Below are 23,614 nucleotides of genomic sequence, written 5' to 3'. Positions count from 1 at the left end.
TACACACATAACTATTCGGAGACCGTCACCGTTCCGAGAACAACTGCGAGCGCCCAGCTCTTGTTACCAATAAAAATTATCGACCACGATAGATTGGACATGCATGTCGAGAAACAAAACGGACTCCCTGTTGGTATTGATGGTAGAGTAGATGCGAACTTTATACAACCTGTTTTCTTTATTTCATAAATCACATATTGTTCAAAAAATTAGATTAAAGTTCACAGAATGATCTTTGATTAAGATTTGTTCAGTAGTTCAGCATATAGCTGTTTAATTTTTGGAATTTTAAACTTTTAAAACAGCTGGTTTAGCTCATGTCATCTCCAAAACCATCTTCCATAATTATTACACAGTAAAAAAAAATATACAACGCTGTTTACTATATGAACCTTACAGTAATTGTTTAAACAAGTGTTTAAATTTTAAGCAACAAAGTTTAATTCTCAATATGTAATTTTCAATGAATTATACATGATTGTTTAAACGATTAAACAAATACTGTAAGGTTCATATACTAAACAACATTGCATAAAATCTTAAACAGCGTTTTTACTGTGTAGGTCACGTTTACATCTTTTCGCATTGTGATGATATGACATTGAGATAATTTAATGACTTTGAGATGGTTTAACCTCATACATAAGCGATGTTGTTTAAAGCAACCCAAGCTTCCATCATCTCACTCTACAACTCTGGGTCCCGTTTCATAAATACTTGTAATAATAACAAATCCATACTCTCTATTACAAGTTTACTATCATCCAATCAAATTGAATGATTACAGTAACTTTTAATCTGTTAGTGCATATTTTGCTTTTTAAACAAGTTTTGTGAAACGGCCTTTTATAGCAATTGGTCATCTTATAACGGGTGCCAATGATGTCCGATCGTATATAGCGGAGGATGGGTACGAGCGGCTCGAGTGAGGGGGAAGTCTGAGAGTGAGAGAGAGAGAGGGGGGGGGGTCAGTGGTGGTGGAGAGGCCGAGAGCAGGGGGGAGGCTGTCGTTACGGCCATACAATCATACAAAAAAGGTATGACATTAGCGAGTGTAGTCGATCAATATACGCCCATTCTTAAAACGGAACAACAAGGCACAAGGGGATAGTATCGATTAAATTCATCTTCTTTTCTTCGCATAGAAGGGGTGTGGGGAAGGGCTCAAGAATATACAATTAAACAGTAAAGATTGGTTTCATATCGGCAACAGGAAAGGACAGTGAAGGGAAAACTTGGGGGAACATGCCAACCATAATGCTCCGAAGGAAAGCAGCTTATGAGGATTGAAAATATTGTTTGCAATGCAACCCTTATTTGACGATATGCCATCATCGGAATTATTGAGCATTTCAAGGTCTTCACACTAATTAAGTCCCAATCCTTCATGCGATACGTAGTTCGAATGGACCTGGTGGAATTGGATCACAAGGAAGGTAGGCCAATAAATTTCATTTCATAATGACCATTAAGATATCATAAGGGATCCACAGCGCTGAAACAAATGAATGATCTTTATGTCTCCTCTTTTCAATTAATTTTGGAATCTTTAACAAACTAAACACTTCGTAATGGTCTGGTGGAATCAGAACCTATACCATTTCTTCTTTTTCTAATATATCTCTTTCTATATGCAGGTACCTGAATGGAATAAACTCCCTCTTCAAATAAGTAATACAGTTTCGCTTGACAGCTTCCAAAAGCTCCTGCAAAATTACCTTGAAAATATTCCTCACTCCTCCTCATAACGTGCATCCAAGTCTAATTTCATCTTCGAGATAGACTGCAGAGCCCTTTGAAGATTACAGCAGATGATGAAGCATTATCAATGTAGTAAATTCCTTTTCTCTTTGGGGATGGCATAGAAAACATATTTTCTCAATTGTATAATGTCCATAGAAATAATATTGTACACACTTTTATACACGATACCCGTCAATCAAAAATTTTGGTATTGTAATCATCTCGTTGGAAGTTTAAAACAAACGTATCTTGAATAATTGTACTTCATTTGCTGAGGAAAAAATAACGTGTCAAATCAGGTATATATGTGCTTGACTACAAATTAATAACCTCAAAATACGTCGAAATGTACTCAACTAACTTTTTCCTCGAATATCATTTTTCCTCCTCGATCTCACTGCCCTTGATGGAACGAGCAATTTCTTGGGATATTCAGTCCTTCAAGAAATTAATGCAGGCCTATAAGTGTTGACAATATCTGAAGATTGAATATATGCTGTGAAAGGAAAACCCGAGACTAATTAAAAAAAAAACTAATATCAACAAGAGCAACAACAAAAATAGTAATAATAATGATAATAATAGCGAACATAGACACATATATATACAGTGCTTCAAACAATGCATATAAGCGCTGCATAGGGGAAGGCGGGTAAGTTGTGATAAAGAAAAACAAAATACAAGCATAGCTGTAGCTATACCAACCAAGTAGGTCTACATGACACTTTTTGCATTTTGCATGTTAGAATTGATATGACTAGTAATATTGTAGAAATAAGTAACTTTGAGAAATGTTTTTCACCTATATATAACTTTCTACCCCCACACTGAAAGTCACCGTGATCTTTGAAAAAACTGATGTCAAATGGCTCAACTTGCCCCATATATGGGGTAAGTTCTGCCACCATCTGGGGTAGGTTGAGCCACAAAACTATTTGTACAAAATGTATGCGGGAAGAACCAGGATGTCAATTCTTCATTTAAAGTCTTTTCACTTGCTAATTCTCAATAAACACTAGCATCTTCTAAAAGCAAAAGAACTGTCATGTGAATTTGCTCCTTTCTGCCTGCATATCAATGGCTTTTTACGGTGTTTCATCGTTTTATTATACATCACCATAAGAATTAACATGGCTCAACTTGCCCCCATGTTGATTTGGCTTAAATTACCCCAGTCCGAACTTATTTCGATATTTTCACATCCACACATAGTATGCATTCCTCATGTAAAAAGCTATGACAAGAATGAGAATCCATGCCTGGACTAACAATATTTTTCGCATTTCTATAATATATTTAAAGACGTGTGTTGGTCAAAAGCACTTATCTATTTCACACCCATTTTTACTTTTTTGGCTGAAATTGTGTTTTTTTCCGAGTCCCTCTAAAAGGTACTTTTTTCAAAGTCGGAAATAAAGTGGTTGGGTTAAGGGTTATGCAATGGGTCATCAATACATGACACCACCACAATGTATGACTCATTCATTATTAGCCTGGGGTTGGTGGCTCAACTTGCCCCTATGCTCAACTTACCCCGCCTTCCCCTACTATTATGGAAACACGGCTAGTCATATCGGGTGCTCTCGCATTCAAGGAATTTCTTCTTACTGGGTATACGTTACCACACCTGGGTGGAGAGTGGCAAATGTAGATAAACGCCTTGCCAAAGGACGCGAGTGCTGAGGTGGTGTTTATGCCCCGGATTTTGTGGTTCACAGTCCTAGGGCCATTTCATAAAGCTGTTCGTAAGTTAAGAGCGACTTTAAGAACGACTGGTGATCCTTTCTTACGCCCTAAACCATCACCTATGGTGTATACCATATACCAAAAGAAAGGATCACCAGTCGTTCTTAAAGTCGCTATTATCTTACGAACAGCTTTATGAAACACCCACCGGAGACTTATCCACTTAGCCGCAGCATCTCTATTAAAGCAATCGGAATGCGGACATGGTATATTTGACAAAATGTATATATTTTTCCTTTCGTTTCCAGATTATGGAGCATACTCATCATGGCTCAAGTAATTTTGAAACCCTCTTTCAAAATGCTGTCCCCGAAGACTGCAAACAAGACTAGAAGAAAGAAAACCCGAGGTAATGACCTTGAAGAAAAAAAATGCAGTAAGGCAATCATATTCATTCAAATCAGATACTTTCATTTCAGATTCTTTATTCAAAACAATCAAGCAAAATTCTATCTATTAAGATATAAATAATCACACCTACAATAGTCAGGGCTAATCAACCTAGATGTTCATAGATATGTTTTTCAATCTACTCATATATTCTTCAACAATAAATAAGTCTTTATTTTCAATTGTATTGACAGGCGTCAAATATAAATTTATCCCCATCAGCTTAAGTTGGAATTCGTTTTCTGCATTTTAAAATTATTGTCGAATTTTGATTAGGGATGTAAGAATGTCAGTTCCACGGACTTCAAGAAAAAATAAATCCTTGGAACGAGTAAGCTTGTGTGAAAATCGGAAAAAATAAGATCAGTTAAAATTTAAAAACATGAATAAATGATGATAAGATCGAAGAATGAGATTGCTGATAATGTGGAGATCACCCATTGGCAATGCGACCAAGATTTGTGATGTCGCTGAAGTACTCTCCCCTTCGAACTTCTCTACCCCGAATATCTATTTTGCTTATTCTAATGATAATGCAAGCTCTTTTTCCACGATATGTTTTTTCATGAAGCCTCTGTTAGATGTCATCCATGAAAAAAATCCTGATCGAGATAGACTTGATAAAAGCAACAATGTAAGTAAAATAAGTTATAAAGTAATTTGGGATTTATTTTCATTGGTTTTTCTGTTTTCACACAAGCCAACTTGTTTCATGGTTTTCATTCATCTGAAGCATCTGTACAAATGAATTAAAACTTACATCAGCATTTTCTTTCTTTTTTTTGATTAATTCCTATAGAACTCCGAATATTCTTGGTGGTACAGTCTTCTTGCATTGGATCGGGAAAACCAGTTCCTAGAAAATGATAACGGAAGGTGAAATTTCCATGCACTTTCCCTAAGAGGAGCTTCGATAAAACGGAAAGCCCAGAAGCATTTGGTGAAACTTTCTTTTTACCTATTGTATTGCTCCAGACGCACCGCCACCATGCCTCGCCCCATGAGAAGGAAACGTCCTGTGGAACCCCAAAATACACAGACGTTCATAAGACGATCGAACTCTCCTCCGAGTCCGCCAGCGGTCTTTGCGCGGCAAATAGAGGGTCCGGTCGAGGTCAAATCGCTTAGCTATAGTGTCCAGAAGAAAAAGAAAACGAAGAAGAAGAAAAAAGAAGGCGTTGATGATTCTCATGTAGAAAATGACATTGGGGAGGAAGAGGAGGAAGACGAAGAATGGTTAGCAGAGAAGAAAAGAAGGGAAGAATCATTGAAGCAATATGAGCTTCTGACGCAGCAAAAGAAGCAAAGGAAATTAGAAAAGAAGAGAAAGAAGGAGGAGGCGGTTAGACAGAGGGAAGAAGCTCTGAAACAAAAGGAAGAGAAGGAAAAAGCGGAAAGGGAATGGCAGGAAAGGAAGGTCCGTCTGGAAAGGGACCGTATAGAACGAGGTCAGGTCAGTGATGAAGATGGTGAAGGAACACCACGCCAACCTCGTGGTAGAGGCCGGGGCATTGGGAGAGGACGTGGAAGAGGTCGTGGTCGAGGGAGGGGAAGGGGGAGAGGAAGGGGACTGCCACCTCAAAGAACGAGAAAACAAGCTCCTCCTGCACCTGGTCGAGGAGGTCGCCGACCAGGGGCCATTGGTAAACAACCTACAATGGAAGCCATCATTGAAGAACAAGAAGGGGACAGAGTTTCACGCCAGGCATGGGCAGAGGCTTCCGAGGATCCTCAGTCCCTAGAAACTGCTAAGGCCTCAACATTGAAAAGGCCCCTGTCTCAGATTGATGACAATGTAGAATTGCAAGAAAAGGATGAAGAACAACAAAAAGCCGAAACAGATGCAGACGTGATTCAGGAACCACCATCAAAGAGTAAGAAGTTTGCCAAAGTTGCCGGCTTTGTAGCAAGAATGCTTAAAGCTAAACAGAAAAATATTCCGAAAGAGGCTGCTCTGGACAAAGATGACGAAGATGGTAAAGAAGATAAGGGTCCAAGTCAGGCCTGGGCTGAATCTCAATCTTCAGATATTCCTGAATCCTTGGTCAGAAAAAGACGCTTTTCTAAAATAGATGATGAAGGGGAACTTCAAGATATTGAAGGGGGGAAAGATGACGAAAGAGAAGAAATTGCAAAAGACGAAAACGACATTCAGCCAACTCATCCCAAAAATCTAAAGTTTTCCACGGTGGCAAGCGTTGTTTCCAAATTAAAAAAGGCCCGAAAGGCAGCATCATCTGGACCCGAAGAAACTGGAGACGCCAAAGAAGCGGCCACAGACCAAGAAAAGGTAACTTCTGAAGATACAGTGTCAGAGAAGGAAGGCGATGTCAAAGAATCAGAACGTGCCAAATCAAAACTCAGACGCCAAACTACATTACACGACGGAATATCTGAGGATCATCGACTCACCCCTGTTGAAGAACCAGAAAAGAAGGGAAAAGAATCACCAACTGATGGAACAAAGTCTGTAGGAAGTGGTAAGAAGTCGCCTGATGAGGAAAGAAGCGCCAAGTCTGTTGAAAGTGAAAAGGACATATCAGAAAGTCGTACATCTGATGAAAGGAGGGATGGACCGAAAGACAAGGTAGCCCCAGTGGACAGTGTCGGTGAGGGAATAACAGAGACCTCACTTAGAGAAGCAAAGTCGACTTCGGACAAGAGCCTTGGAGATCCAGAAAACGGAGAAGCAGAACAAGACCTTATTGTGTCATCCGCTAAAGAAAAGGAAAGTGTGACTGCACATGTGAAGATAATGGTTGATACACGTTCAACTCAATGGACACCCAATGATTTCATTACACCCCCGATTCCTCAGGAGTTAGAGGACAAAGAAGAAGTCGGCACAACACCAAGACCGGACGCAGATCGTGAACTAGCACTTTCACCAAAGTCAAGCGATGAGAAGGGAGACGGTGAGCAGGGAGACGATAAAGGGAGTGAGAAAGGAATCGGAACTCCATCTAAACCAGGGTCTGGTCACGACGATGCTAGATCGAAAGCAGAAAGCGAGCACAAAGTAACAGATGACGAAACTGAAAAACAAAGCGACTCGACGCCAAAACCGAGTTCGGGTATGGATCTTAGTTCTTCGGAGCCTTCTATAAAGCCCGAAAATGAAGGAGAAGATGATATTCAAAAGGAAGAAACAAAAGCAGATGACAGTGATATTGACGATACCTTTGATAAAATTACATTTGACTTAACTCGGCCTCTCAACCCAATACCACATATGAAGAAGGTAACTGTACCAAAATTAGATCCTAGACCTGACAATCCAATTCCTACTGAAATACACCCCAAATTGATTAATATCGAGATTGATGATGAGTACTATTTAGCCGGTAGGTTACCAAAACGGTCTTGGAAGTTTGAAGATGATACAGACTACACGGAAATGCAGTTGTTTGCTAGAAGAGATCGGATTGCGGAAGAACGAAAACTTGAGAAGTTTAGGAAAACAGAAATGGGATCTCTTCTTGATCTGGTATTGGAAGGCTCGAAAGTTCTTCCTCTCGAAGTGTTTGAGACTGAGAGGCACCACAGAGGTTTCGAAAAGATACTGACTTCGTTGATAAAAGAAGAAAGAAAACTTCGAACTCCCCCTAAGAAGGAGACTCAGCCTGAAACTGTCCCTACCACACCCGAGAACGTAGATTATACAATAGGTAGAGAGCCTCAGGAAACAGATAACACAGATGAAGATTTCAATATACCTTCTGAAGACCAGATACCTACGAAAGATGAACCTAGACCAGAGACGCCTTCAGAAATAACAATTACTCCAGTTTCGGAAAAAGATGGAAAGTTTCCATCGGAAACAAAATCTCCAGAACCATTCAATGAAGTTGACAGAACGATAATGGAAAGAAATGCACAATCTTCTACAGATATTAAAGTGTCTAATCCGTCAGAAATAGATAATAAAAGGGCACCAGAAGCCGAAATTTCAGAACGTTTAGAGGTGGGAAAGGAGGATAATGAAACCAAAAAAGACGTACCATCCCCGTCGGAAAGTGGAGAAGGAAGGGATTTAGTGAAAGAAGGATCAACATCGCCACAAAGAGAAGCAGATCATGAGGAAACCAAGACCCAGAAAGGAAAATTATCTCCATCGGGCAAAGACGAGCTGTTAAAGACAGATGTCGTCAAGTCAGCTGATATGAAATCTGTTCCAACCAGCAAGTCAGATAAAGAGGAAACGCCCCTCCGGGTAACAGTATTACCCTCAAATATTCAAATTAAACATGCCTTGTCGCTGCTCGAGTCTGCACAAATTGACTTAATTGGTGTATCGAAGAAAGAATCTGAATCGAAATCGTCGGATAGAGCGGAGGCAAACACTTTAGTGGGAGAAGCTGGAACAACTCTTGGTGAGGGGGAGTTAATCACTCCAAGGATTGACAAGCGATCAACATCTTCTGGTAGCTTAGAGCTTGGATCTGGAGGGCAAACGACGACATTAGAAAAGGTTGAAATAATTGAGGGCCAAAAGGAACATGAAGAAGGCAGTGTTATTGAAACCACAAAAGGCGACAGAGAAGAAGGGACAGATGTAAAAGATTATAAAAGCAAAGGCCAGTCTCCCAGGCTATCGAGTAAGTTAAGTGAAGACAACAAGGAGCAAGACATAGGAAACGAGGAGACTACAAGACAAAAAAGTGAAGAAGTTCTTAGACCGCAAACAATTGATGAAAAAGATAAAGAAAAGGCTTCCAAAAGCACCGAGTCAAATGAGGAAGAAAAAGAAAGCACTAAGCAGAGTTCAAGACCACCCACTAAATTAAGTGATGGAAAGTCGGCACCGACATCAAGGGCCCAAAGCAAGTCAAGTCATGTCATTGATGAGAAGATAATACAAGAAACGGATGTCGAGGAACTTCACCATACGAAACACACATCAAGACCAACTACAAAATTAAGTGGTGGAAAGCAGGAACAGATCTCCCGAGCCCAAAGCAAGTCAAGCCATGACAGTGTTGAGAGAGATGGAAAGACGGAACAGGTCTCTAGAGCCCAAAGCAAGTTGAGTCATGTCAGTGGTGTCGAGGAAAGAGACAGCACCAAGCATAGTTCAAGACCAACCACTAAATCAAGTGGTGAAAATCAGGAACAGATCTCTAGAGCCCAAAGCAAGTTGAGTCATGTCAGTGGTGTCGAGGAAAGAGAGAGCACCAAGCATAGTTCAAGACCAACCACTAAATTAAGTGGTGAAAATCAGGAACAGATTTCTAGAGCCCAAAGCAAGTTAAGTCATGACAGTGTTGAGAGAGATGGAAAGACGGAAGAGATCTCTAGAGCCCAAAGCAAGCTAAGTCATGTCAGTGATGAGAACATAGTACAAGAAACGGATGTCGAGGAACGTCAACATACGAAACGCACATCAAGACCAACTACAAAATTAAGTGGAGGAAAGCAGGAACAGATCTCCCGAGCCCAAAGCAAGTCAAGCCATGACAGTGTTGAGAGAGATGGAAAGACGGAACAGGTCTCTAGAGCCCAAAGCAAGTTGAGTCATGTCAGTGGTGTCGAGGAAAGAGACAGCACCAAGCATAGTTCAAGACCAACCACTAAATTAAGTGGTGAAAATCAGGAACAGATCTCTAGAGCCCAAAGCAAGTTGAGTCATGTCAGTGGTGTCGAGGAAAGAGACAGCACCAAGCATAGTTCAAGACCAACCACTAAATTAAGTGGTGAAAATCAGGAACAGATCTCTAGAGCCCAAAGCAAGTTGAGTCATGTCAGTGGTGTCGAGGAAAGAGAGAGCACCAAGCATAGTTCAAGACCAACCACTAAATTAGGTGATGGAAAGAGTGAACATATCTCTAGTGCCCAAAGCAAGTTAAGTCATGTCAATGATGAGAAGAGAGTACAAGAAACGGATGTCGAGGAACTTCACCATACGAAACAAACATCAAGACCAACTACAAAATTAAGTGGTGAAAATCAGGAACAGATCTCCCGAGCCCAAAGCAAGTCGAGCCATGACACTGTTGAGCGAGATGGAAAGACGGAACATATCTCTAGAGCCCAAAGTCAGTCAAGCCATGCCAGTGGTGTTGAGGAAAGATACAGCACCACGCATAGCTCAAGACCACCTAATAAATCAAGTGGTGGAAAGTCGGAACAGATCTCTAGAACCCAAAGCAAGTTAAGCCATGTTAGTGGTGTCGAAGAAAGTGACAGCACCAAGCAGATTTCAAGACCACCTACTAAACTAAGCAATGGAAACTCCGAAGAGATCTCCAGAGCACAAAGTAAGTCAAGCCATGTCAGTGTAGAGAAAACAGTAAAAGAGACAGATGTCAAAGAAGGGGACCATACGAAACTTACATCAAGACCACCTACTAAATTAAGTGATAGAAAAGAAGAACAAGAAAAGCTTGATGCGAATGACGATGACATCGATCTGGAAACCTCAAAAACACCGACTGAAGTATCTGATGAAACTGAAGCCTCTACCATCAACATGAATGAAGATTTTTACTACCCCTGGTTGTATCCAACAAAAATGGAAGTTAGAGAGAACACCTCTTCACCTAAGAGTGTAGATAGCAGGACCAGTGGTAAATCACCCGGGTCAAAAATAGAGGACACAACCGAGAAAATCGGAGATGAGTCACGTGATACGAAAGACCCAATTGAAGACGCTCCATCTTCATCGCCTCATATCGGAGATAAGGAAGATAAAGAAAAAGAACCATTAGCTATCCACGAAGAGGATATTAAAGATGAATCTCCGGCAGAAAATGCCCTCCAATCCGGAATACCAGATAAAATTAGAGAAGTAACATCTTCTAAAATAATCACTAAAACCATTATAGATGGGGAAGAACCCGCACTCGAAGAGAGTCGAATGTCTGGGAAATTGAGTTCGAAAACACCAACTAAAAGGCCACATTCAGAAAGAAGTACACAATCCGGGGACATCGATGAGAAGAGCCAGCCAAGAAGTTCTTTGGCTGTAAAAAGTGTAGTTTCACAACGAAGCATTAGTTCTATAGAAAAAGAAGCTAAAAGAAGTCCAGAAATCAAGGCAGTCACATCGCTAACGGAACCTCTTTTGGCTGAGCATAAAACGGAAGAATCTGATATCAATGTGGCAAGTAAGCAAACACTTCCCCATACCAAAGACGAAGCTGAGAAAGAAACCGAAGTGTCAGCGGATGTCAGTGCAGAAAGCGTACAAGAAAACAAAAAGGAAGAACTACCGAAAGAAACAACATCAAAGGAGCATAGGGAGAAGCACCTGAAAGATGAATCTTTAAATCTCGATAGACATGATAGAGTAGATACAGGGAAATCTAAAACCGATCGTCCAGAATCTAAAACAGCAGGTATTGCTATTGGTGTTTTGGTAGCCGATTTACGTCCTGGAAGTCAGCAAGGGAAAATCACCGATGATACCGCTGTAAAATTGGAAAACAAGCTTCGAGACGGAATTGACAAAATAGAACATGCAGTTGCATCCAAAGAGCCGGAAGGTGATGAAGCGAAACAGTCGCTCCCTCCTGGAAGAGGACGCGGGAGAGGTCGAGGTCGCGGAAGAGGGCGTGGCCGAGGAAGGGGGCGTGGTAGGTTAAATGATGGGGCAGAAACGCAGCCGCAAGAAAGAGAACAGGTTGATCAACGTGGTAGGGGACGTGGACGAAGAGCACGAGGGCGTCCCAGAGGGCGTGGTCGCGGTAGGGGTAGGGGTCAAATCATAGACAATGTTTTACAACATCGTCTTGGAGTTGATATCCCACCGTCAGAGGTTAAGTTGGATGAACAACTCAATACAACTGATATACCAGTTGTGGAAACGATTGGGGAAAAGGAGCCTGGAATACAAAAACAGGGAACTTCCAGGGAAAGTTATAAAGCAGATGATTTAGATGTGAAAGGGAGTAAAGAGTCGGCGAAATCTGCAAATATTGACATTCGAGACGATAGAGAAAAGTCAAAGGTCAGTTTCGATGGAGACAGGAATGAAAAACAAGATAAAGTTAGATCAGCTGGTGCACCTGACGGGAAAGAGGAGAATGATGAGGTCAACGTTCGAAGACCAGAAAAAGACGAAACCCCAAAAGAAGATGTGGGAGGAAGTGATAAAGACAATAGAGAAAGCACAGAGACGAACGATATAATTGAAACAGGAGATAAATACGAAACCACCTCCAAACGTTCACAGAAACAAAGCCCTTCACCCAAGAGAAAAGAGAAATCGGCCTCCAAGAAATCAATACATTCGATGGATGCACGATCTAAGAAAGATGGTACCTCGACATCGGGCAGTGTTAAATCAGAAGCAATGGTCATTTCAGTGAAAGAGAAAGGGTCCAATAAATCCATTGACGTTTTACGTGAGGACAGTGTTGTCAAAGATCCAAAATCCCATGCTACAAAGCGTTCAGAGAATGCAGAGGTTTCTTCTGTGAAAATAACCTCATCGCTGGAAGAGGTAGATACTTTGCAAAAGAGGAGGAAAAGTGAGTCTGATATTGTAAGGACATTGCATCCCTCAGTACAAAAAACCCATTCTGTAAAGTCAGAGGGACATGAGGCTACTCAGGCCAGAAAATCGTCCAAAGACATAATCAAAGCAAGCAAGAAAGAAAATGCCATATATTCTGCTATTAATCAGAAAGCGGATGTACAAGAAATTCTGGGGAAACATCAAGTTGTTGACAGACCGGGCTCAACAATAAAAGAGGATCGTGCAACTACAAAACTCGATTCTGACAAAGAAAGCGTAGATACTTTGCCGAAAAGGACCCAAAGTCTGCCTGATTACTCGAAAACATTGCATTCTTCAGCTCATGAAGCTCGTTCAGCGAAATCAGAGGGACATGCAGTTAAACATGTCACAGAACCACCAACCGATGTAATGAAAGAAATAAAGGAACGACCAACCATAGATTTAGAAAGTACAAAACAGTCTAGTGCTGATGTAAGAACTGGAGAAACATCAGAATCAACGATAAAAGACGAGCGTGCCACTGAAAAGCTTGATTTCGGGAAAGAAAGAGTAGATACTTTGCCCCAAAGAACACAAAGCCTCCCTGATTATTCTAGATCATTACCATCTTCAGCCCATAAACCTCGTTCAGTGAAATCTGAGGGGCATGCGGTTACTCAGGTCTTAGAACCACCCATCGACGTAAGGAAAGACATAAAGAAGCGACTTACCATAGTTGCAACAGATTTAGAAAGTACAAAACGGTATAAATCTGATGTAAACATTGCAGAAACATTAGAGTCAACCATAAAAGACGAACATGTAACGACAAAGCTTGATTCCGGGAAAGAAAGTGAAGATACTTGGCCGAAAAGGACCAAAAGCCTGCCTGATTATTCGAGAACCTTACAAGATTCAGCTCATAAACCTCGTTCGGTAAAATCAGAAGGGCATGAGGTTGCTCATGTCATATGGAAGTCCAAAGAATTTAAAGATGGTTCTACGGAAAAGATCGTTCAAACTCCTTTGCATCCTGATGCACGTATGCACCCAGGGCCTATTTCAAAGAAAGACGATGCATCATCAATAAAGAGCTCAGCAATACAAGTCTCAGAAAAGGAAGTTATTCGGGACTTTCCTGTCGAGAATGCTCCAACGAGAAGAAAACGTAGAAAAGAGGGACGCAAGAAAAAGAAAACTGTTGTAAGTGATAAATCAGGTACTCAAGAAAGTTCCTTACCGCCAAGCCATCCCGATAAGGATACCAAACACACATCCCTAGTCGACTTAAATTCATCTAAAATAAAGCAATCGAGGCAAAGCGACAGTAGTGGACAAACTCCAAAAGATATTGGAAGGATAAAGAAAAATCTATCAAAAATCTTGGAAAGATCGAAACAGCTGCAGAAACTTCATATTGACAATCGCAAAGCAAAACAAGAGGAAGACACCAAGGATGTATCTTACCAAAAGACAGAGGGACAGAAGACAAAGGGGAAAGCATCTAGAATTGCCATTCCTAGAAGACAGAAGGAAATTGCTTTTGGAAGCTTGACAATAAACCTTCGTGCGAAAACAGAAAGGAAAATTGAAGGAAATGAAAAGGTCATACCAATAGAGACTACGTCAGAAAGAACGGTCAGCTCTGACTCGGTTCCAGAAAATTTAGGGATTTCATTGAATCTTGCCAGAATCAAAGAAAGATCAAAGCAACTTCAAAACTTGGATAAAACTAATACGGTTACTACAGATATTGACATCGACGATCAATCTTCCGAGACTTCTGTATACCAAAAAGAAAATTTATTTGAAAGCCCAATCGAGTCGGCCGAGTCAACGAAATCAAAGATCCTTAAACCTTGGACTTGGTTCAGTCCCGGAGTCACTCCGACTGCATTTGAAAAAGTGAACAGTTATCTTACGGATGGCTTCGGTGCTAGAGGACACTCACCGGAAGATGACTTGCTTGGGCCAATAAGTGAGTCTGACTCTTCTATTAAAGACACAGAAATGAAAACTGATGATGTATCAAATGATGGTATCGCCCATGAAACAGACGATGTATCCGAGTTGCCGCCTAAACCTCGAAAATTTCTAAAGAATTTATCAAAAATAATCGAAAGATCGAAACAACTCCGAAAGTGGAAGAAGGAAGGTGCCAACCCCGCCCCAACGTCCGAGAAAACAGGGAAGCTGCTTGGAAGTATTCATGTTGGTTCTGTCCCTTTGCTAAAAGGGGAAAGTAATGCGGACCAAGACAAACAAAGTACAAAGGGACATGAAGGAAAGGCGTCAACAATAACCAAAAGTGCATTTCCAGGAACGATTACTGATAGTCAATCTTATTTTGCATCAACTGTTGATATCTCGATCAAAATCCCAAGCGATGGAGAAAGTGAGGACGAGGATTCTAAAGCAGGATTTGGAGACCATTCTTCGTTTTCGGAATATTCGTATACAGGCACTTTACTAGAGAAATCAACCATAAGGTCCCAGAAATCATCTATCCTTCAAGCTACTAATAGTAAATCTGGAACATCCAGACCCAAGTCTACAGAATCTGAAAAGAGTAGAAGAACGGAATCCACTGGTCATGATTCCAGAATCACTCATAAAACATCGTCCCCCCTTTCGGAGGTACAGGCTTTCTCAGAATCAAAAAGTGAGATAGATAAGAACCAAAGTTTAAATGATATGAATATCATTAACAAGGTATTCACTAAAAAACAAATACTCCAATCAACTAACAGGCCCATGCGCAATAAAGAAGAATTAGAAAGAACGACCGGATCAGGGAAAGTTTCGAAGGAACAAGACGGAGCTGATAGCCAAACCTCTGAATTTTCTCATGGGAAACATTCGAAAAAAAATCGTAGTAATTCATCGGTAAGTCCTCATACTCAAGCATCAGCGGAGGGTGAAGACAATAGTGGCAGTAGCATGGACCCATCACCACAAGTTTTCAAGAGGAAAATACAGCCAAGTACTAGTGGAACTAAAGGGGTCATACAATCGTCCAGGGAGGTATCGTCTCATCAATCTGTTCGGCAGCAGGGCGAAAACAGTGATGATCTCCAATCAAACCTCAGTGTTGACTCTTCACGGAAAACAGGAGATACCGGAAGGATTTATAAAGACTTGGAAAATATGTGGAACAAATATGGTAATATTCAAAATGAAAAGAAACTACGAAGACGGAGTTCGAGAGATTCAGAGTCAGACGTTGAAACTCCACATGATAAAAAATATTTTGCAAGAAAAGAAAATAACACTTCTAAACTTTCAGAGCAATCAGCAAAGGATGAAAAGTTAAAACGACATGCAGAAAGGGAAGATGAAATCAAAACTTCTATTTGTTCTTCAGTAGATGAAAATCCTTCATTAATTGCAGAATCATTAAGAAAGTCTGAAGAGCAAATGCATATTGGAGCAAGAAGTATTAAGAGTAACAAAGGTTCTTCTGCACAGTCGCAATCACGGAAAGATATTTCTCGGCCGGGTTCACAAACAAAGGGAATATTAGATGGTCATACAACGAATTCTGGACTGCGATCTGCTGACAAACAACTATCGGATGTTGATGACCGTACATCTGTAAAAATTGATAAAACACAAATAACAGCTGGATCGAAGCGCTCACTTGGCTCTACGAACAACGCTGGGAAAATGTCAAGCAGATCTTCGAAAGTGGACATTATTCAGAATACGGACCTTTCCTTAGTCCTCCAAACTGACACAGAAACATTGCAAGAGTCAAAATCTGCAACTTCAAAAAGGGTCATTGATGGTGATATCAAATCTCCTGTGGTACTAGAACATGGAATTTCTAGTCAACATACAGTCGGATATGGACAGAAATCTTTATCACCTATCAGTGGTAGAAGGAAGTCATCAAGAGATTCAGCTGTATCTGTTACAGAAGAAAGGCCGATTCTTACAGAAAATAGTGCACAGAGTGTACCATCCACATCATCAAGCCCAGTTGGGAGATCCGGTATTCCAGCTCTTAATGACAACGGAGATGTAAGAGAAAGCATAAAAATTAGATCCAAGACTGACCTTGATGATTCTATTCAAATGTCAGTGAAGTCAGTTATTCATTCAAAGAGTCGGCTAAGTCAAGTGCAAGGATCTCAGACGGGGTCAGGTGAGAAGTCTAGACAAAACTCTTCCACAAGTGTTGATCGTTCTAAAAGCAAGGATACATGGCGAAAAGAGTTTTCACAAGAAATTAAAACCGAATTGTCTCCAGATCAAAATCATTCTCCTGCAAGCTATAGAAGTGGTTCATATGCTGATATCATATCCAGCCACTCATCTAGCTCTAAAAGATCAAGACAAGCCCCAAGCTCACTTGCTAAGAAGTCTTCTTCGAAGTCACAAATCCCGGATAATACTTCTCTGCAAGAGACACAAGCCAAACAATTATTGGGTGACAATACAGCCAGCTACAAACAGCAAAGTAAAAAGCTATCAAATGCTGTTGACAAAAGTTCATCTGACAGCATCAATGTTACACCAATAGCAGCTGCATCGACATCATCTAGGTCAAGTAAAAGATCCGGTATTATAGCTCTTCCAGACAACACAGAATTAAGGGAAAGCATAAAAAGCATACCCTTGACGCAACGTGAAGATCGGAGTCAAACGTCAACGAAGCTAAGTCAAGTCCAAGGATCTTCAAACGGGTCAGTTGGGAAATCTAGACAGAACTCTTCCACTCATGTTGATCGCTCTAAAAACAGGGATACACGGCAAACAGTTTTCTCAAATGATATTGAAACCGAAGCAATTTGTAGTGATCAAAATCATTCTCCTACAAGCAAAGGTAGTGTTACCTCATTTGCTGATAATATACCAATCCAGTCATCAAACTCTCAAAGATCAGGAAAAACTCCAAGCTCACTGGCCAAAAAGCAGTTAGACGCTCATATCCTGCCTGCAGATTCGGCTGGCGTAAGCGACGTAGAAGGTGCGGATATTCATGCAGAAGATTTTACCAAGGTTGTCCAACCTGGTATGACTAGTCCTCGAATTGGTGATATCACATTTCCGGATAGCAGAAAAAGCTCACCAGCATACAACCATAATCGGAAGAGTGCTTCGAACATATCTGGGAAGAACGATGAAAACGTACACGATCGTCCTGCAACAAACCAAGAAAATAGCCCTGTACCGCTGCCTGCTGTAAGGTCCGCAACAGTCATTGGACCCACTGTTGATTATGAACCTATCGGAAAAGCCCTTACAACTCACGTAAGACACCAAAGCCTTCCTGATTTTTCACGTGATAACAATGTACCAATGTCACATGGGAAGGAACCTTCGTCCGAGAAACGAAGTGTTAAAGTACCTGGTCCTTCAAAACAGTCTAGTGTTTCGGGAAATAATGAGGGCAGGATTTTTGAAAATCGCAATCTGGACGATTATACTATTAGACACACACACATTTCTTCTCTTTCACCAAATGCCAGAAATAAAACTGGGAACAGCGATAGTACAGCCGAATCTAAGCAAACCAAAGGCCCTGCATTCTCACAAGCATTGTCGTCGCCATCAGAAAACCATCTTGATCTCCTTGGAGAATATGAACCAAATCCAGTGCATTCTTGGATTCTACAAATAGGAGAAAATGACCCAAAGACTTCCAAAGACACAACGCGACCTTCCACGAGTCATTCTCCATCCCCTGTCTCGGCTATTTCCATAGGAAGTCATTCGCCCATAAAAATGAACCAGCTTGATGATAATCAGTCAAGAGAAAGTTATGAGATGCGGAAACCCCCTGGAATGGCATATCCTGATTACAGAGATAGCAAATCAAATGACCAAAGCTCGCCAGATATCTCCAGCGCTCATCGGAATATTGTCAATCGCAACCCTTCCCCTTCTTTTGCTAGATCCACACCAAGTCAGGATGCATTCATACCAGCAAGATCAAAGTCACCTGCATACAGTCATCATATTCCTCAAGATGCAGATACTCTCGGTCAAGCTTCACCAGATCTCTCTGATGTTTATAAAAACATCCTTAATCGCAGCCCTTCTCCTTCGTTTAGAAGTGCACCTCCCTCTGAAGGCGTTTTCAGTCCTGGTGGTCCGATTTCAGCTTCTGCCAAAGAAAATCATCCAGTTATCGAAAATGATTTTCCTTCTCGGGACTCGTCACCTACTATCTACAGCTTGTCTTCTCTCGACATCAAATCGCCACGCCCACCAACAGGACCGAAACATCCTTTGTCGAGAAAGTCAGCCAGAGTTGTCAGATCTATTGACGGTGATGACCGCGTATCTCCCTCGTTAGGCTCTTCAGGTGATAAAAGAACACAGGAAATACGAAAGGACAGTATAAGTGCCAAGTCATCACCTCAAGTTTCGAAACCTTCGTCTACAAATTCGCAAGAAACTGTTAATGCAGTTATGACACCAAAAGAACCACCTAGCAATATCAGTAGCATTCAATCGGGAAGTTCTAAAAAGTTTTTCTCGTCGTCGGGCAAGATTGATAAATCTCGAGTTTCACTGGAAAGGACTGAAGCACCATTAAATAATTCAAAAATTTCGCTCAAATCTAAGGGCACTGGAAGTTCATCAAAACTAAGCAGTGTGCCTGTCGGAGGAAAGAAGCAGCCATCTAGTGAGTCATTGCAACAACATTTCATAAGTAAAAGTCCTAGCCAATCGGAACGCACCACAGGTGGAAGCCTACTTAACGAATCTGAAAGTTATAGAGACACTCCTAAACAAAATGGACAAATATACCAGGAATTAGAGGATATGTGGAAAACCTATGAGCAACTGAAAGACAGTAAGCTGCATTTTCAAGACGAGGATGTCATTCATCATCTAGAGGATTTCGAGAATAGAGTGGATGGATCCGTGACATCAGTAGATCCACAGTTTAGACCGCTATCCAAAGGGAGTCATGATCGAGGAGCTTCTAAGCTAGATATATCATCCAGTAGAGGTAAAGTTAAGACACGACTTTCAAACACATCTGAAGTAAAGTCTCCCATTTCTGCTAAAACTCCAGTACAAACATCTGATCTGGAAGAACAGCAACAACAAAATGTTCCATCACTGGAGAAGACACTGTCTGAGCTGATTATGATATCAGATAAAAATAATCTTATCTCTACGGATTCCTCTGTAAATTCTGGCCAAAATTTCAAAACTCCTGGATCTATAATAAAGACACCAACTCTTCAGCAAAAATCAGACCTGCCTGCTGAGAAAGCACCTAATTCGACAGATCAAACCAGAAACAGACATGAAGTAACTTCCAAATCATCTTCCGTAAAAGATCAAAGAGACGCAGTATCGCTAAAGGAAGATACAAGCAGTGGTCGCGTATCTCCCTCGAACATCGAATACCCAAGATCTGTAATAAAATCATCTACCAAAACTTTAGATTCTTTAGTGCCTACACCACATGACCTGTCTTTGAGTGAAACGCCAAAGAGACACGTTATTGCTTCAAGAAGTCCAACCTTGAAATCTTACTCATCGTCAGGCGTTATCAAGGCTTACAAAGAAGACGACAAAGAGGGTGCAAGATCTCTCACAAAAACTGAATTATCAAAATCTTCAAGATTAGTGACTGCAGTAGATTATCCTCCAACAGAACATGGAAGTATTTCTATACATGATACTCCTTTGACTCAAAAGTCAAAGAGAGATGATGTCCCTTCTAAATATTCTGAGAAGTCTAAAGCAAAAACGCCTTCACCGAGCACTTCTACGAATCATCATAGTCCCACAATCAACTCTCAATCAAAGACTGATTCCGTTCAGAATCAAGGATCTGCCAAAGTTCAAGACATTATGTCGACAAGCCCTGTTGTAATATCTAAATCAAAGGTTGAATCTCGTCAATCCCATGCGAAGTCGGGAGCCAAAAGTCAAGTATCTTTACTTTCTAAGGAAACATCAAAAGAATCTTACTTGGAACAAAACTCGAACAGAGATGATGCTTCTGCAATGTCATTTGCACAATCTCAAGGGGGATCGTCATCATCAGAGAAATTTTCTACTCCTACAGGACACCAGAAAGACATATCCAGATCTACCAAAGTGAAATCTTACCAGATGACCAACTCTGCTCAATCTGTTTTGAAGCCAGAAAGTAATAGTACAAATTCAGAACCTCATGTCAATACACCAAACGATCAAACAGGGAATAGACAAAATGTCTTTTCAAAAATGTCTCTTGTGAAAGCTCAAGAGAAAACAGTTTCACCTGGATCAGTTACAAGGAGCCCTGATGACATTTCTGAAGCAATGAAAGGATCCAGTGCGAGATCGCGAACAAAGTCATTATCGTCGGAAGTGCTCACACAGACCCCTGAAAAAGAACATGGAAGTGTTTCTAACAGTTCGGTAAAATTCCACCAAAAAGATGTATCTGCAATATCTGTTTCGTGGTCAGCAGTCCAAAGTCCTGATAACATGTTGTCCAGCGGTACAGAAAAGCACCACCCCTCGAGTAAAACGTCAAAGAGACAAGAAACTGCATCCTCAATTTCTATTTTGAACGATAATGAAAAAGCAGTATCACCATCACATGTTTCGAAGACTCCTATACAAGAACATGAATGTTCATCGCGGGGAAAGGAGACAAGAGTTTCACAGTCAAACGATCATTTAGTAACACCAGATATTAATACCAGTATAGAATCTCAGATGAGTATTCCAGTTCCAGTGGCTACACCTTCAAAAGCTTCTGAAACTGAAGGCATGGACAATCTAGTGACAGCATCTATTTCAAAAATTAGTCGATCGTCGAAGAAATCAGAAACTGCTTCCAAAAGGTCCAGTGGGAAACCTGAGAACAGAGCTGAATTACTTGTGGCAACTGTGATGAAGAGCCCGGGGCAAAATGAACGATATAAAACGCCACTTAAAACTCCTAGTACTGCTCAACTCAGTCAAACATCAAACAAACAGGACGGTGCTTCCAGGAGTCATAAGGAATTGTCGCAGGAAAAAGCAGTTTCAACCCCATCTGGGACATCTACAAGAGCTGATAAACTTGAATCTTCAATTCAGAAGGATGCACCAATTGCCTTACAACTTAGCAATACACCAAATAGTATACATTCCCCTACAGGTAGTTCTGTAAAATCCCCCAAAGAGATAAGGTCGGAAGGATCCTTGTCGAAGACCACAGATGATAAAAAGCGCCCACTGCTTTCAGAGAATGAAGAGGTTGATTCAAGGTTAGATCTTTCGTCAAATACTCATATCTCCTCTCGTAAGAGTTCATCAAACTCGCAGAAAATAATTGAATCCCCGAAATCTGATTCGATGATAGGCCATCTTCTTCGGAGTGGGGCTAAACAGAACAATCTGTCAAATACGAGCACAGCTTCGAGGAGTTCATCTAAGGCAAGGAAAGAATCACCCGTATCGAAAACGAAAAGGCCTGTCGAGTCCCCAATCGTTCCAGAGAATGCACAAATTAATTCAAGGTCGAGTTCATCGTCATATACACAAATCGCTTCTCGCAAGAGTTCGTTAAAATCGCAGAAAATACCTGGATCCTCAGATTCGAAGAGAGAACATTTAAGTCATGTAAGTCGAGATTCGACATTATTAAGTGAGAATACTCAGAAAAAGCAATCAAGCACAAGCAATATTTCTAGAAGTTCTTGGAATGCAAAGGAGGCATCTCTTCCATCGACAACGAAAACTCATGTTGATTCCCCGCTGGTTTCAGATAAACCAGATAAACCAAAAGTTCATTTACGATCGAGTCAATCGTCATATGCACAAATCTTCTCTCGCAAGAAATCGCTGCAAATATCGCAATCTCCTAAATCAGTGTCGGATAGAGGGCATCAAGATAATGCCTCTCCAGTACACAGTGGGTCCCATCGGAACATTCAATCAAATACATCCATTACCTCCAGAAGTTCATCTAGGGCAAAGAAAGGATCACCCCTACTGAAAACAAAAACTCCCGTTGATAGCCCAAATTCGCCATCGGATCTTCATCAAAGTGAAACATTGATCAGTGACTATAAGCATCAGTCAAAGTCCCTATCTTCTCCAATTGCAGGGACGCCAGTGAAGGGCAACAGTCCTCCCATTGAAAGGAAAACAACAAATGATGCACAGCTGAGTAAAACGGAAATGGGCATTGCATCCAGGAAGTCCACAGCGAAATCTTACGCTAAAACTGTTTCACCTATATCGTTAACTCACGCACCTGACATGTCTGTTGTGGACAAGGAATCCGTATCATCAAGTAAGGCACTGTCTGAATCACGTTCAAGCCAATGCAAGGGAAATGAAGCCACTTCTAGAATTTCTCATACACCTCACGCACCATCTGTCAATGATACCCCACTTAAGAGTAAAGAATCTCCTGTTCGAACACCAGGTACTTCCCAGTTAAATAAAACTCGAAAAAGGCAAAGCATATCCCCAAGTTCTCTAAAATCTAGAAAAACGCCTGTTGAAAACGGAGATCCTCCCGTTGCTGAATAGGTCAACAGTTAGTTCACAGCTTAGCAAATCATTGGATATATAAGATATACAGATCAAATTTTTGCTTAAAGACCAAAGATAGCTGAAGTCATCACAAGATTCATTGCTGCGAAAAAAATCGGAAAGGAAGATATCGTCGACTCCCCCCCATCCATCTATCTCCGTCTCTAGTAAACATAACTTCCATTACTTTGATATGTATCCATGTCCATGTTTATTTTTCTTTCCTCATACACGATGCTATAAATGTTATAAATTTTACAAATGTTATATTTCATACGTCGTTTGTTAAAATATCTATTACCAGCTGAAAAGAGAAAAATGTGACGCGTCACTGAGGGCGACCAACCAATTAAGCTTGATTCACGCTTCAATAAAACAACGTTTCAAACCTGATATATTTTTGATATAATGCATCATGAATGATATGCTAATGAGCCATCTATAATCTAAATATTAAACCTAATCTATGTCTTGTATTAATTACAATTAGTCAACATTTAAATATATTGTTTTAAAATTTTGATTCTTGCCAATACAGATTAAAGATGGGTCCTCTTTCATTCTCAGTGAACATAGTTTCACATCTCAAAATTCGTCACATGGTTTATGAGTTAAATGGTTTCTTACATTCACAAGGGAAGGAAAGAATTATAATACCTTCTCGTATTTGTTTTTAGCTTTTCATTGATATGCTTATCCTGTAAATATTATAATTAGTATATGAAATTATGATTAATACATCCTGTGTTTTATCATGATTATTGTCTTTAAACAAGGTGGAATTATGGGAGAAGAAAATTC

The 23,614-nt window shown here is 40.6% G+C and overlaps 1 protein-coding gene across 1 annotated transcript; it reads left to right on the top strand.

Annotated features, from left to right (window-relative positions):
• Positions 1–1,131: 1,131 nt before the first annotated feature.
• Positions 1,132–22,810, top strand: LOC121421939 (microtubule-associated protein futsch-like). The gene is made up of 2 exons (XM_041616738.1): positions 1,132–1,436; positions 4,679–22,810. The coding sequence occupies exon 2, from the start codon at positions 4,868–4,870 to the stop codon at positions 22,808–22,810; it is 17,943 nt and encodes a 5,980-aa protein (XP_041472672.1). The 5' UTR covers positions 1,132–1,436; positions 4,679–4,867.
• Positions 22,811–23,614: the final 804 nt, after the last annotated feature.

This window comes from Lytechinus variegatus, chromosome 9, assembly GCF_018143015.1.
Source record: "Lytechinus variegatus isolate NC3 chromosome 9, Lvar_3.0, whole genome shotgun sequence".
NCBI classification, from domain to species: Eukaryota; Metazoa; Echinodermata; class Echinoidea; order Temnopleuroida; family Toxopneustidae; genus Lytechinus; species Lytechinus variegatus.
Note: the sequence above shows the minus strand (reverse complement) of the source record. Positions and strands in the feature narration are given on the sequence as shown.